General features: G+C 41.0%; 1 protein-coding gene across 1 annotated transcript; it reads left to right on the plus strand.

Annotated features, from left to right (window-relative positions):
• The first annotated feature begins 12,033 nt into the window (after positions 1-12,033).
• LOC121388362 (opsin Rh4-like) lies at positions 12,034-16,670 on the plus strand. The gene is made up of 2 exons (XM_041519660.1): positions 12,034-12,218; positions 14,776-16,670. Exon 2 carries the CDS (start codon positions 14,798-14,800, stop codon positions 16,190-16,192), a length of 1,395 nt encoding a protein of 464 aa, XP_041375594.1. The 5' UTR covers positions 12,034-12,218; positions 14,776-14,797; the 3' UTR covers positions 16,193-16,670.
• Positions 16,671-16,698: the final 28 nt, after the last annotated feature.

The raw sequence follows: 16,698 nt of genomic DNA on the forward strand, positions 1-16,698 counted from the left end.
GTGAGTGAGTGAGTGAGTGAGTGAGTGAGTGAGTGAGTGAGTGAGTGAGTGAGTGAGTGAGTGAGTGAGTGAGTGAGTGAGTGAGTGAGTGAGTGGGTGGGTGGGTGGGTGGGGGGTCTCTCCACCACTTTTGTCAAACCTCAGTTTTAAACTGGCCAAGATAGAATCATTCTCAACTGCTTTAACTAACACACGGTGTTGTTTTAACATTGTCAACTATTTATAAATTAATTATACCACCACATCATTGTTCCATATTCTCCATGACGAACTTATAGTCTCTCATAAGTAAGTACATTGTTTTGTGTTCGCACAATTTCTCTATGCCTGTTTAACTTTGTTTCAGCTTAACAGTCTTGTTATTTGATTATTGTTATAATGATGACGTGTATGCGAAATGAACTTATTCTCCACTGTGTAATACTCGGACAAATATTTTGTTGTGACCTTATGCAGAACAACATTTAACAGAACAATAACATTGAGAACTTGTAAAACAATAGCAAATTTTGCTATTTATTCAGGGCCGTAGCTAGGATTTTTGTTGGAAGAGTGTGTGTGTGTGGGGGGGGGGGGGGGTGAATTGAGTAGTTAATAGTCTAAAACTCCTTAAACGGTTAAGAAGAGAATTTTCTTTAAGTTTCTATAATTTTTTTCGGATTTGTTGTTGTTGGTGTTATGCCCCACCGCTAGCTACGGCCCTGGTATTTATAATATTGTTTTGGCAAGTAAACAATAGAAGCTTTGAAAAATGTTTTCGTCTTTCACTCAGTCACTTTGTTTACAATGAGAAGCCTAGTTTATTGTATTATGGGGCCGGTCGTCATAGCCCAGTGGTGAAGCGCTCGCCTGATGTGCGATCGGTCTATGATTCATCACCGTCAGTGGGCCCATTGGGTTATTTCTCGTTCCAGCCAAATGTCGTGGTATGTGCTATCCTGTCTCTGGGATGGTGCATATAAAAGATCCCTTGCTACTAATGAAAAAAAATATATATATATATAGCGGGATTCCTTAAATCCTGTCTAAGACTATATGTCAAAATTAACAAATGTTTTACATCCAATATCCGATGATTAATAAATCAATGTGCTCTAGTGGTGTTGTTAAACAAAACACAAGCGTTAGCCTTTATTGTATTTAGAAGGTCAACAGCTATTTTCGAGATGGACTAGTAGGTCATGTTATAGCAGCTGGATTTCTTACTCTAATTACTATATGTCCTAAACAAGGTCGGGACGTATCCCAGTGGTAAAGCGCTCGCTTGATGCGCGGTCGGTTTCGGATCGATCCCCGTCGGTGGGCCCATTGGGCTATTTCTTGTTTCAGCCAGTGCACCACGACTGGTGTATCAAAGGTCGTGGTATGTGCCATCCTGTCTGTGGGATGGTGCATGCAAAAGATCCCTTGCTACTAATGGAAAATGTGGCGGGTTTTCTCTCTAAGACTATATGTCAAAATTACCAAATGTTTGGCATCCATTAGCCGATGATTAATAAACCAATGTGCTCTAGTGGTGTCGTTAAACAAAACAAACGTTAACCTTTATTGTATTTAGAAGGTCAACATGTAGAGATGAGCTATTTTCCAGACGAACTAGTAGGTCATGATACAGCAGCTGGATTTCTTACTCTAATAATTACTCTGTATCCTAAATAGAAAGAAAGTCCATCATGCAACCAGGGCCGTGCCCTGATCAAAATCCTACGGGGGGGGGGGGGGGGGGGGGGTCACTACTTTTTATAAACAAATGAAACACTACAAATTAAGCCCTGAGATATGTATGCTATTTTCTGGAGTAAAAAAAAAAGGTGAGATTCTCAAAGGGCAACTGCCTCCCCCCCCCCCCCCCCCCCCCCCCGAAGGGTACGGCCTTGGCAACTGACGTGTTTTCCCGGGACTGTACTTGAACCTCGGTGGTTGTGATCGCGGAAATAACCTGTATTAGATTGAATCATCACGGCCGTCTGTCAAGGTCAACCTCCGGGAAGCTCGTAGGAGGAAATTTGTCCGCGCAAGTAGTCTGCTGTTTGACTGTGATTATTTCATGGCAGACAGCTATGACGTGGCAACTATTTGACTGAAGTTGACAGGGGAGAGCATGTAGTTTGTAAACATGTGTAACTTGTTGACATTGAAGACTTGTTTGTGGTAATTCTGGCCCATGCAAGAGTAGTGCTTTTTGGGTAAAATGGGTGTACTCCGGCCAGGTTTAGAGGGTGTGTTTGTTTAAACCAATATCCTGGGAGAAAGAGCTGGGCAACAGGGTTTGTGCTTTTCAGGGTATGTGTCCCCCAGGCAGGCAAAGGTACATACAAAAATCCATGGGCCAGCTGATATTAATACAAATGTTATAGCCACTAAGGCTATATAGAAACATATAGCGAAATTAATTGTGGTCTGCGGCCAGACATTAAACATTTGAGAATAAAAATGCGATTGAATTATGCTACTCAACAAGTTAAGGGTCGGTAAATACATTTTATATGAAAGTGCATTTTATCATAATACTGTTATACTGAACGCAACATAATTTTCACTGTATATATATATATATATATATATATAAGTGTCTGTGGGTAGGTATGTGTGCGTGTGATCCAGTCCAGGCACGGCGGAAGCAAGTAGACATTGGGGGGGGGGGGGGGGGGGCGGGGTTGCTGACCGAGATTGAGGGCGCTAAGCAAAGTTCCCATGGGCATCGGGACTATGCTCCCCCATAAAATGTTTGAAAACTAGATTTCCTAAAATACAATTTTCTGCATTGTACAAGTAAAATTCATCTCTGCCTTAAGATTTACTACCAATAATATTTTTATTCAGAATTGTTTTTAGCTCCAGCCCCGATGATTAATAAATCAGTGTGCTATAGTGGTGTCGTTAAACAAAACAAACTTTTCTTCTTCTTTTCCGAATCCTGGATCCGTCCCGGACGGAAAGAAAGAGAGGATAGTTAACTATATAAAAAATATTATAATAAATTATAATTATAATAAGTGACAAGGTGTTTGAGCGGGATTCGGTGACCAAGTCTTATAAAGTATTTTGTACACGTCGAGACCCATGTAATACCCTAACGGCTACATCTAATGTATACTTGATGCAGTATGTACAATTGCGTCCTGTTAGCATGGAATGCGGAAGTCTCTGCAGGGCCGTAGCTAGCGGGGAGGAGGGGGGCAAGGGGGCATTTGCCCCCCCCCGAAACAAATCCGGAAAGCATTATAGAAACTTAAAGAAAATTCTCTTCTTAACTGTTTAAGGAGTTTTAGACTATTAACTACTCAGTTGCCCCCCCCCCCCCCCCCCCCCGCCCAAACAAAAAAGCCTAGCTACGGCCCTGCTCTGCTTGATGACAATTATATGACAAAATAAAATTTACATTCCATGGTGTTATTTACTAGTTTGGAAACGCAGTAGTGTAATATATTATATATACGTTGTGCTAATTCGTTTCATTCGGTGCTCTCAGCGAGTCTCCGATAGCTCACGACGTTCAGACTCGATAAAAAACGATATGTGATGTCGTGTTGGTGTGGGGACACACGTTGTAATGGGAAGGCGGGGGTCAGGGTGGGGGTGGGATGGGGGGGGGGGGGGGAGGTCACACACGCATATTTATTAAAAAAAAAAGATAAACAAAAGGGCTTTTAGTGGTCAACAGCCCCCTCCCCCCTCCCACTCCACCGGCCCCTGGTTCCTTATATTCCTTATATGTGACATTTGACAAACACATGTTATCACAGTACAAGACAGTTATTCGTTCTACACTAGACATGCACAAACCTAAGTGCAAGCAACTCCGGCATTACATATTTTGATCCTTTCACTACTGGACGTAGCCCAGCGATAAAACGCTCGGTTGGTGTGCGGTCGGTCTAGGATCGATCCCCGTCGGTGGGCCAGTTGGGCTATTTCTCGTTCCAGCGAATGCACCGTGACTGGTATATCAAAGACCGTGGTATGTTCTATCCTGTCTGTGGGATGGTACATATAAAAGATCCTTTGCTGCTAATTGAAAAGAGTAGCCCATGAAGTGGCGACAGCAGGTTTCCTCTCTCAATATCTGTGTGGTCATTAACCATATGTCCGATGCCATATAACCGTAAATAAAATGTGTTGAGTGCGTCGTTAAATAAAACATTTCCTTTCTTCTTTCACTACTTATAGGAGTAGGATGTAGCCCAGTGATAAAACGCTCGATTGATGCGCGGTCGGTCTAGGATCGATCCCCGTCGGTGGAACCATTCGGCTGTTGCTCGTTCCAGCCAGTGCATCGCGACTGGTGTATCAAATTCCGTGGTATGTTCTATCCTGTCTGTGGGATGATGCATATAATACATCGCTTGTTACTGATGAAAAAAATGTAGCGTGTTTCCTTTCTAAGATTAGAAGTGGCGACACGTAGCCCAGTGGTAAAAGCGCTCACTCCAGCCAGTGGTACATCAAAGGCCGTGGTATGTGCTATCCTGTCTGTGGGATGGTGCATATAAAAGATGCCTTGCTGCTAATCGAAAAGAGTAGCCCATGAAGTGGCGACAGCGGGTTTCTTCTCTGAATATCTGCGTGGTCCTTAACCATATTATGTCCGACGCCATAAATAAAACATTTCCTTCCTTCTCTGAGACTATAGATTACAACATGTTTGACACCTGACATCTAACAGCTAATGATTAATAACTCAATGTGTTCTGGTGGTGTCGTTAAACAAAATAAATTTAACTTTAACAACTTATAAGAAATTGTATCTTGAACTTCAACTTCAGTAGATTTTATCGTCAAATGATGTACATGTTGTTACGGTTTGTTTTATTTAACGACACCAATAGAGCAAATTGATTTATTAATCATTGGCTGTTGGATGTCAAACATTTGTTAATTCAGACATATAGTCTTAGAGAGAAAACCAACTACAGTTTTCCATTATGAGCAAGGGATGTTTTACATGCACCATCCGTTTTTTGGTGGGTCCCAAGCTGTAATAGATTCGTGGATTTTTTTGTTCAACATTCTCTCCTAGGGGAATACACATCGTAATTGTAATTTAAAGGTATTATGCTGTGAACACTTGACCTAATTAACTATTATCCTGTTCAATTATTTAGACCCAAAGTTTTTTGCAAATGTTACGTTTATTTCCTATTCGATATTTGTTTTCTTTGCAATTACATGAAAACAAACCCAAACCCCGACAGGTTTTATATACAAATCATCATATAAAATGCACCAAGTTGACTTAATTCCACTTTTTAAAAATCTCTGTGTCTTTTGAATGCACGTTATTTCTCCTATAAATACCTAAGGTCATTTGCATATCAAAAGCATCATTCTATAGTGCGTTTCAAACTAATGTTCGGTTCTATCGTCCTATCCGCACAAATCATAGTATGACCTATATTTAAGAAAATATCTGTAAACATAAAGCAGGCGCGGATTCAGGTGGGGAGTTCAAGTGACAAAACCTCAGTTTGAAAAAAAAATATGTATCAAATATTATAATATTATAATATTGTGGAATACACAAGCGCGCGCGCTGAAGGGAGAGACAGACAGACAGAGAGAGAGAGAGAGAGAGAGAGAGAGAGAGAGAGAGAGAGAGAGAGAGAGAGAGAGAGAGAGAGAGAGAGAGAGAGAGAGAGACGTCATTTATGTAACGACGCACTCAACATATTTTAATCTATGGTTATATGGTTATAGGGAGAGAGAGAGAAGAATATGGTATGCATGCGATTGGTGGAGGTGTGACCCTTTGCACAACCCCAACCCCACTTAATGCTTCTTTTGTATATGGAGCGGGACGTAGCTCAGAGGTAAAGCGTTCGCTCATGGTAGGTCGACTGATCGATCCCACATGGTGGACCCATTGGGTTGTGTCTAGTTCCAGCCTGTGCACCACAACTGATGTATAAAGGCTGTGGTATGTGCTATCCTGTCTATGGGATGGTGCATATAAAACGTCCCTTATTGCTTATCAAAATTGCTTATCGGAAACAGTGGCCCATGTGGCGGTAGCGAGTTTCTTTCTCACTGTCATAATGCTCCTTAACCGTTTTGTCTGACGCCACATAAACGTATATCAAATGCGTTGAGTGTGTCGTTAAATAAACATTTCTCTCATATGTATGTGTAGTCTATATGCATTTCTAGTCGATTAGTTTATAGGTTGTTAGGTTGTTTGATAGTGAATGATATGGAAATAAATTGTTTTTGGTGTTAAGAGTTCATGCATACATTAAAGTAATACTCCTGATGGGTATGGAGAAATAACTTAATCAGTCGACGAACTCATTTCTTCATCACTATCTTCGTTAAGGGGGACTATCACAGGGGGTATTTTATTTCTTATAAAACTATTTTGTTTTCTAAAATCTTCTTCGATCTTTATTACATGTTTAACTGCGTCAGAGAAGTGTGTAGGTGCGACAGAGTTCAATGCATGTGCAAGTTCTCTCCGCACCGTGGTCATTTTACCATCATTATGACGAGCGATGTGCCCTTTGACTTGACTCCAGATCAGTTCTATCGGATTGAGTTCAGAATGTCTTGGCGGCAGTCTTAGACACAAGTGCCCATGGCGTTCAGCAATATCATCAGTAACAAATTGCTTTGCACATTTGTTACTTTTCACAAGTTCATAAAGAACTGGCTTTGTCATGTTACTCTCAAAAGGTATATTTTTGTTTCGTAGCCACGACTGAATTTCTTCCTTTTTAGCGTTTAGTGCAGGACATCGTGTAATCTCAGTTAATTTGTTGTGGTAGCTTGCGTTATCCATGATGATAACAGAAGGTTCTGGTAGAGAAGGCATAAGTTGTTCTTCAAACCATTTGATGAAATTTTCATGATTCATCTCACCATGATAAGTCTCCGTCTGTTTTTTTAGCTTCAAAGATCAATTCACAGCCATCTATCAATCCATATTTATCACAGCCAGCATGACAAATAATAAGTCTTTTTCCCTTCCCAGTCACCGAACAGAGTTTAGGAACTCGATCAACAGCGTCTGATTTTGGCAGATGATTGGCGGTACTTGTGCCCGGGTGGATATCTGTCCAGTGGTGGGATGTTGTGTGGTTGACATCCACCCAGATCTCATCTTGATACACTATTAAATACCCCTGTTCTCGTAAACTGGATATTTCATGGAGATAGGACAGTCTCCTGTCTGATATATTGGCGTCCTCAAAAATCACTTTTCCGGTTGTAGACATATGTTGGTATTTAAAATCGAGGTCATGGAGTGTTCTTCGTAAAGTTGATATGGATATGTTGATTCCACATTCCTCCCTCTATAAAATCTGTATACTCGTCGTCTAATAACATCTTTATCAAATAAATCGATGAGTTTTTGGTCGCGTTTTTTAACAGTGATTTCTGTGCTTGGATTCGTAGAGCTTAGATTTTTCACAGTTCTTTTTACTGTTGAAACCGAAACTTTAAGTGCAGCGGCAACTCGATCGACAATTCGATAAGAAGTATACCTAGGTCTACCGCGCTGATATTCATCTTCAAAATAATCGAAAACGTTCTTAATACACGATTTTACATCAACTGAAGTGTTTTTCGATTTACCCATATTTTTCCTCAAATAACAATAACAAGAATGTCGACTACTACAGTTTCAATGAATTTATATACCCTACCTAACTTGTATTTTACGTGGTTTACACATTGCTACAATAGCACGTGCAGTCATAGGTCGAAATAATGATGTTATTGACCAAGCAATGCTATCGTATTTTGAACATTCAGGGCTGTGTCTGCGGGATGAAAAAGTGGTTGAACCCATACGAGTCAGAACAATAGACCTTTGGTTTTTCGCATTACAAATGTAACCCCCAACCCCCAAACCCCAGCCCCTAGCACCACCCTAAATACTATATATATATATATACGTATGAGTTCCCAATTTAGAGGCAAATTCAATAACATTTTTATTATTATTTGATGTTGGTGACCTTTGACATTTTATCCCCCCCCCCCCCCCCCCCCGGTCTTCTGGGTCCGGCCCCGCATTAAATTTATTTATAAATTTGGAAAGCACATTCCTGCGGTGTGTGAGGTTATTTGTGTTTATTACTGTGCTACACCTCCGTTGTGTTAGGTTAGGTATGGTATGCTAATATATAATTGATATAATAAAATAAAAATACATAATACATTAGCTAAATTTATTAAATATAATGCACCTACAAGAAAGGGTTACATGTTCTGTTTGTTTACATCTATGTTTAACGGAAAGATTAGACAATGCTGTTACACACTGCAAAACAATAATAACCTTGATTTAGTGAAACAAGCTATAATGGCCTTCACGTAGCCTCAGATCCCAATGTTTTGATATGCAAATGACCGTAGTTATTTATAGGAGAAATAACGTGCATTCAAACGACACAGAGATTTTTAAAAAGTGGAATTAAGTCAACTTCGTGCATTTTATATGATGATTTGTATATAAAACCTGTCGGGGTTTGGGTTTGTTTTCATGTAAATGCAAAGAAAACAAATATCGAATAGGAAATAAACGTAACATTTGCAAAAAACTTTGGGTCTAAATAATTGAACAGGATAATAGTAACTTTGTAACGCATTCAACCGAATTTGTCCTCAATGTTAATAGCAATTATGTCGATATATACTCAACAACGAAAGTTTAGCAAACATCTTTTATGACGTCTAATTTTGCCATGGTTGAATAAACTTAAAAGAAAACCAGGTCCTCCTGTTGTGTTAAGGCAAAGGTTGATGAGTTTATATTGTTTGTAAATGGTAAACATTTCAGATGTTAATATTAATTAATAAAAATAGGTTAATTTATAAATGTTATGCCATTTCTTTTGACATTAGCTAAACTTTCGTTGTTGAGTATATAATTTAAGTTATATGTATCCATATGATGAAACAGTATTAAGTGCATAACAGTATAGCATAAAAATCAGAATGCTTATACATTTGTATATGAAACTAAAGTCCAAGAACGCATTCCTGAGCGCGCAACCCTGTCCACAATTGTAAGGGCACAATTATATAAAGTTACATTTAAAGGGATATTCCCGAGTTTGCTGCATTGTAAGATGTTTCCGACTAATAAAATATTTCTACGATTAAACTTACATATTAAATATATTTACGTGTTTAGAATATCAGTGTCTGTATATTCAATGTGTTTCTGGTCGTCTTAATATTTGTAAGAAGCCCAAACTGGATTTTGTCTTCAAATAATTTCGTACGTACGAAAAAATCTTTTTTAGGAAATAAAATGAAATTTAACCTAGTACAAATATTAGAATGATCAGAAATACGTTTAATATACAGCCACTAATATTTTATGCAGAAAAATATATTTGATATGTAATTACAGTCGTCAAAAAGTCTCTGTTAGTCGATAACATGTTAAAAACTACAGCAAACTCAGGAATGTCCCTTTAAGTTCGATGTGCATATCATATCCTTGAGCTGAAACATTATCCTTTTGATATCAATGTGCTCTAGCGGTGTCGATAAAAAACACAAACCTTTTTCCTTTCCGTTTTTTATTTTTTATTTGGTGTTTTTTTTGTTGCTGTTGTTTGGGTTTGAAAGCGTGGGTGGGTGTTGTTGCATTCTGCATTATGCGTCGCGATTTATGATGTTGCGTATATTTATCTTGTCTCAACAGTTTCCTTTGGATTGGCACACGCGGTGTAGGAGATAGTGATACTGGATATTACGGCCCTTTCCTTTCTCAGAGTAGCGTCATCCTCAACACTGTCAGGTTCGTCTAGCTAGACTTTCCCAGTTCTCACACATATAAACTGTCTGATAAATAGCCACAATACTCGTTCGTGGTTAGCCAGTGATAAATAAAGTTAAAAAGTTTGTTTTGTTTAACGACACCACTAGAACACATCGACTTATTAATCATCGGCTACTGGATGTCAAACATATGGTAATTCTGACATATAGTCTTAGCAAGGGATATTTTATATGCACCATCCCACAGACAGGATAGCACATACCATGGCCTTTAATATACCAATAGTGGTGCACTGGCCTGATTCATATACCCGACACTCTCGTTTAGATTCACCACTGAGATTTATATCAACTTTTACAAAGTGCACTGGCCATACAAACATCAAACAGTCAAAAAAATATAATTATGTCAGTGCTTAAACATTATTATAGCCTACGTCTAATTGGGGGGGGGGGGGGGGGGGGGGGGAGGGGGGTTGCATATTATTCAGAGGGAGTGCATATTATACATATAATATAGACTGCGGAGTGTATATTACATGTATACTACGCACTGGGGAGTGCTTATTATACGTATAATCTTGACTGGGGAAGGAAGGAAATGGTTTATTTAACGACGCACCCAACACATTTTATTTACGATTATATGGCGTCGGACACATGGTTAAGGACCACACATATATTGAGGGAGGAAACCCGCTGTCGCCACTTCATGGCCTACTCTTTTCGATTAGCAGCAAGGGATCTTTTATATTCATCCCACAGACAGGATAGCACATACCACGGCCTTTGATGTACCAGTCATGGTGCACTGACTCTTGACTGGGGAGTACAAATCTAGGGGAGTGCAAATTATATGTGACACCGGTACCGGCTCCCACCCAGAGAGAGAGAGTTTTAACGATTCAGTTGATAGGTGTACGATCACTACACCCTCTTCTCTCTCTCTCTCTCTCTCTCTCTCTCTAACCACTAACACATTAACCCACTGTTCTGGACAGACAGCCCAGATAGCTGAGGTGTGTGCCCAGGACAGCGTGTTTGAACCTTAATTGGATATAAGCACAAAAATAAGTGGAAATGAAATGAAATTACTGTATCGATTAAGTGTGAACCAAGTTATGGGATACACCGCCATTGTCACCAATGGGTGACCTGTAGGCATCGAATATTGTTCCACTGAAAAACAAAAAAGAAATGTTTCATTTAACGACGCACTCAACACATTTTATTTTCGGTTATATGGCGTCAAACATATGGTTAAGGACCACACAGATAGAGAGAGGAAACCCACTGTCGCCACTTCATGGGCTACTCTTTTCGATTAGCAGCAAGGGTTCTTTTATATGCACCATCCCGCAGAGAGGGTAGTACATACCACGGCCTTTGATATACCAGTCGTGGTGCACTGGCTGGAACGAAAAATAGCCCAATGGGCCCACCGACGGAGATCGATCCCAGACCGACCGCGTATCAAGCGAACGCTTTACCACTGGGCTACGTCCCGACCCCCACTGAAAAAAAATGCCTTTTCTGTATTTTATTTCACTGGAATCAGAATTGATTTCACTGCTGGTTTGGTAATGTTGAAAGAGGATTCAATTTCCATAATTATGGTGGAAAAACAGGATTCATTCCTGCATAGGGTTCCATGTTGGGGGGGGGGGGGGGGGGCGGGCCGATTTTTGCCTGAATTAAAAAAAAAACCCACACGAATCTGTATTTAACGTGTATTCATATTAGCATTACTACCAAAAATCTATGTAGGGTTGCAAAGAAATCACTGCACATTTGTACATGAATCACAACTCATGGGCGTACATAGGATTTTGAAAAGGGGGGTTCCAATACATAGGATTTTGAAAAGGGGGGTTCCAAAATAGATTGCAGAGATATTGGGCATACATTTTTATGTTGAGTAAATATAATAATGTCAGATATATTAAATTTAAAAAAAGAAGCGATTTCAGGGGTGGTTCGGTCGAACCCATCTAAACACACACCCCCCCCCCCCCCCCCCCCCATGTACGCCCATGCGACTAATATTTTGAGTACAATGATAATACATGGTAAAGTGTTTTCTGAAAACCTGATTTTGTACGAATTCGAAGATTTTGCTCTAATATTTCAAACTCCAGGTGGTGAACTCGTTATCATTACAATGTGTATTAATATTGGTTTTAGTAGAATGGTGTCACAGGGGCAACTCTCTTCTTCTAAGGTAGAAAGGTAAACGTTTTCCCAGTTCAATCGCTACTAAGGCTAATTCTGCTTGTATGTTCGGCTATGTAGAAACAATACCTAAAGAGTAGAACCCACCGGCCAGTCTATGTACGTAGCGGATGTGAAACACTGATGCAACCGGAAACGGGAAGACCTGCGCGAGACGGAGCCGATTTCAACACTTCTGTCGTGATGACGTCGCGAAACAAGTCACTTCTGTCGTCTGCGCTACAGACAAGGAAAGTCGGGACCAGTGTATGGTTAGTATACTCTTAGTGTTGCATATTACGTTAGATGTCTGCTGTACGTATCACATCATGGTTTAAACTTTGTTTTTAATTAACGACACCACTAGAGCACATTGATTTATTATATCATCGGCTATTGGACATATAGTTTTAGAGAAGAAACCCGCTTCATTTTTTCCATTAGTAGCTAGGGATTTTTTAAATGCACTATCCCACTGACAGGATAGCATATACCACGGCCTTTAAAATACCTGTCGTGGTGCACTGGGTGTAACGAGAAATAACCCAATGGGCTCACCGACAGGAATCGATCCCAGACCGCCCGCGCATCAAGCGAGCGCTTTACCACTGGGCTGAAGGAGAATCGATTCCTCGTTTTAATATACACAAAGAAAAAAGTTAAGCACCCCTAGATATAATTAGTACTGAAATAGCCCCATTCGTAAAAACTGCAAATTACGTGACGAATATGTCAAGAATGGTGTTCCATCGAAATAATAGGAGAGTACAATGACAACTGTGACGTTCCACAACAGAATGACATGCACGTGCATCATGCCGCCCATGCTTTGCTCAAAATGCAGTATCAATACACTGCAATTGTTGACATTTAACGTCACTGTCTTGCATTGTTGACGTTTAATTGTTCAATATGGCACATAGTCGGTTATCAGAGGCCCAAAGATGGCGTATTATTGGTATGCATGCGACCGGCATGACCTTCAAAAGTATAGGACGTCAACTGGGGTATCATTACACTGTAATAAGCAGACTGATACAAAAACACAGGCATACCAATGATGTAAAGGATCTCCCACGTTCAGGGAGACCGCGCATGACGTTACAGCGCGAGGACAGGGCCCTGCTTCGGCTCGTATGCGTCAACCCTTTGCTACGTCTCCTGTTCTGAAGAGCCAATGGTTACCCAATAGACGGATGTCAGCCAGAACAGTGAGGAATCGTCTGGAATTTGCAGGATTGAAGACCAGAAGGGTCATCAAGCGTCCCTTTCTTGCTGATCATCATGAGAGACGCCGTTTAGCGTGGTGTTTGTCCCGGAGAGGTTGGAATCTGAGGTCCTGGCGAAGAGTCCATTGGTCCGACGAAAGCCGGTTCCTGCTCCATGTCACAGATGGCCGATTGAGAGTTTGCAGGCATAAAAATGCTGCCTACACACACAGGAACATACGACCTACGACCCTGTATGGTGGAGGTTCGGTAATGGTTTGGGGTTGCCTGTCACATGATTGTAAGCTGGATCTTGTCACCATCCAAGGCAACCTCAGTGGTGATCGGTACATTCGTAACGTCCTGCAACCAGTTGTTGTGCCGCATTTTGACAACCATCCACTCGCCACTAGACCTCTGTACATGGATGACAAAGCTAGGCCACATCGTTCCCGAGCAGTAACAGTTTTACTCCAAACTGAAACTGTGAAGACCTTGTCCTGGCCGGCCATGAGTCCTGACCTAAACCCGCTAAAGCATGTTTGGGACATCTTGGGGCGTCGAGTACAGGCACTGACCCCACCTGTACAGACTCCGGCACAATTAGAGGCAGCTCTTCATCGAGAATGGCAGCAGTTGCCCATGCAGCAGATCAGACGACTTACTGGAGGGATGAGACGAAGGGTGAAAGCTGTCATCCGGACACGTGGCGAGTTTACCCGCTATTGGTGATTTGTGTCATGAATGTCATCTGTGGACTTCAAATGACATTTGTCATCATTAATCATGATGTTGACTTGTGTTTCTGACTCTGCACCTCCATACTTATTGTGGCTCAGTTTTTGGCTCGAATACAGCATATTGGAATTCTTCTCAAAATCATGATTAAAATTTCAAAACTGGATAGACTTGTTATGTTTTCTTACTGTCAAAGATGTATTCTTGCAAAACACATTTTTTTTTCCGAGGTTATGTTATCAGGCTTTCAACGCCAAACCTCGTAAGACAAGTCATTGTGAAAAATACAGGGGGTGCTTAACTTGTTTCTTTGTGTATATAATGTGGTATTTGTATGAATGTGCTGTTTTGTTGCTGTTAGTTTGTTGGGGATTTTTATTGTCATTATTTGTTTTGTATGTTTGTTTGTGGGGTTTTTTATAGATTGATTTTTGTGGGGGGGGGGGGGGGGTTGTTATTTTTTTTTTTTTTTTTTCTTGTTTTTTTTGGTCGGGGGGGGGGGGTGTTGGTTTGTTTTTTTGTGGGGTTTTTGTGGGTTTTTTGTGTTGGATGTTGTATTTGCTTTTTTGATTTGGAGTAATATTTTGTTTGGGTTTTTTTTTTTTTTTTTTTTTTTTGGCGGGGGGGGGCATTGAGGGTTTTGGGGGGGGGAGTTTTGTTAGGGGTTGTTGTTTCTTGGAGGGGGTTCCATTTTATTTAAGTCTTTCTTCAGAACGTACATATTCAACAATGTGAAAACTGAGGGAGATCCTATTAGATATAGCTGAAATGCGCGTTAGTTTCAATAGTTTACACATTGCATAACAGTCGTAATAGTTGCCATCTACTGATAGCCAATGGACTGCAATATGACATAATGGAATATACTGACTTTCACTTTCAGTATGTAACTTCCACGTTCAACCATGAATGCAACAGAACCGCCAAATGCAACAATGACGGATCGAACCTCAACGTTTGATTCAACAACACACATGGGTCATAACTCAACCTGGGACCCATCTACCACCATCCGCGACACATCAGTACCGGGTGAATCCACGTCGGATATCACCATCCATCTGACTACCTCTGTTGAAGGGATTTCACATATAATGCCTACCATGGTTACTACGTATTTTCGTGACAACTTCACCACTTCGCCAAACACAACAGAAGGGTTTTCGCAACCTCACGATGTGACGCGGCATTTGTTCAAGTGGCATGGGGCCGAGTTACTCTTTCTCATCGTAGTGCTCGTGCTGGCAGTTGTGGGAAACATGATGGTCATATACGTTTATCACTTCCGGTGGAAGAGGTCAAACTTTAGTCTATTTATAGAAGTGCTGGCTCTGCTGGATTTAATAAACGGATGCACCACCGTGCCGTTGTTCATATGGCTCACAGTGGATGACACAATCCACGCGTTTCATTCAATCTGTCAGGCGGCATCCTACATGGCAATGGCGACGGGTGTCTCGTCGGGAATATGTCTGTTAACCATTGCCTATGACAGAAACAGGAAAATCTGCAAACCTCTAAAGCTTGAGATCCCGCTAAGACTGACAAAACGGCTGTGTTCGGGTGCCGTCATCGTGGGCAGCCTGATCGCCATACCGAGCGTCTTTCTGTACGGGAAGAAGGACGTGGTGGTCGTGGACGAAGGACTGACCATCACGATCACCGAGTGTTTCTTTACGGACACATCCATGAGGAGTCCTCTGCTGTTCGTCTTCACCGCAGTCCTCGGTCTCATCTTCACCGTGATCACGGTCTGTCTCACCATCCTGTACATCTCCATATGGAAGGCGCTGAGGATCCACCTCCAACACCGGGAATCGCTGGGAAGCCGTAGATCGTCCGTATCCAGTCGGCATCATGATTTCCGTTCGCAGCGCAGCTCCGCTCGACTCTTCTTCTTCGTGACGGTGGCGTTCTTCAGCAGTTACTTCCCTTACTTCGTCGTCATGTCCACGCTGATGTTGAGCGACATGCCCGTGATGAGTGCGAGCGTCAAGTCGCTGACGGACATCGCCAAGTTCTCGCCCCTCCTGAGCAACATCATCAACCCAATCATCTACAGCGCCACCTCGACGAGGTTCCGGAAGGAATGCCTAGCGATTCTCTTCCAGTGCGGGACGCGATTACAGAAGAGAACATGGAAGCGCCAAGGAAGCGGAAGTAGTCTGCGTCACCAGAAGACTCACACGTCATCGGTAACCGAGGAAATGGCGGAGAGCCAATCACGAAAACGTAAAATACAGGCCAAACATACCGAGAATGAGTGCAGTAGTAATGGAGTCACGAATGAAAATAAATGATTTACAAGTAAAATGTTAATGCTGAGAACTATCCGAACAGTCATTGAATATTTAACTATTAATGAAAATGAAGAACATGAGGTCTGTATTAATTATTATTTAAATGGTGTGCAGATATAAGGCCTAATAAGGGCAGCTTACATAATATTGGAATATGCACAGTAAGTTCTTCTTCAGATATCTTGCGCTACCATTGCAGTGTTCGACAAACGTTTGAGAAGGTCATTAACCATCACAGAAACCACTAGCCCAGACCAAAAAAAATCATCAGCCAGGACCGATGGCTAGTGGATTTTTTTAACCCTGCCATACAGCTTTTCAAACATTTAAAACTGCTAGCGTTAACGAAAGATAAACGAAATAATGTTTCTGAATCATAATTGTAGCTTCAGTCATAATTCAATTATACCATTAATTACTGATAACAAATGAGACATGATTACTATTTAGAAGTATAATATATTTATTATATACATTGTGTTACATTGTTCAGGCAATACATGTGT

This window comes from Gigantopelta aegis, chromosome 14 (genome assembly GCF_016097555.1).
Source record: "Gigantopelta aegis isolate Gae_Host chromosome 14, Gae_host_genome, whole genome shotgun sequence".
NCBI classification, from domain to species: Eukaryota; Metazoa; Mollusca; class Gastropoda; order Neomphalida; family Peltospiridae; genus Gigantopelta; species Gigantopelta aegis.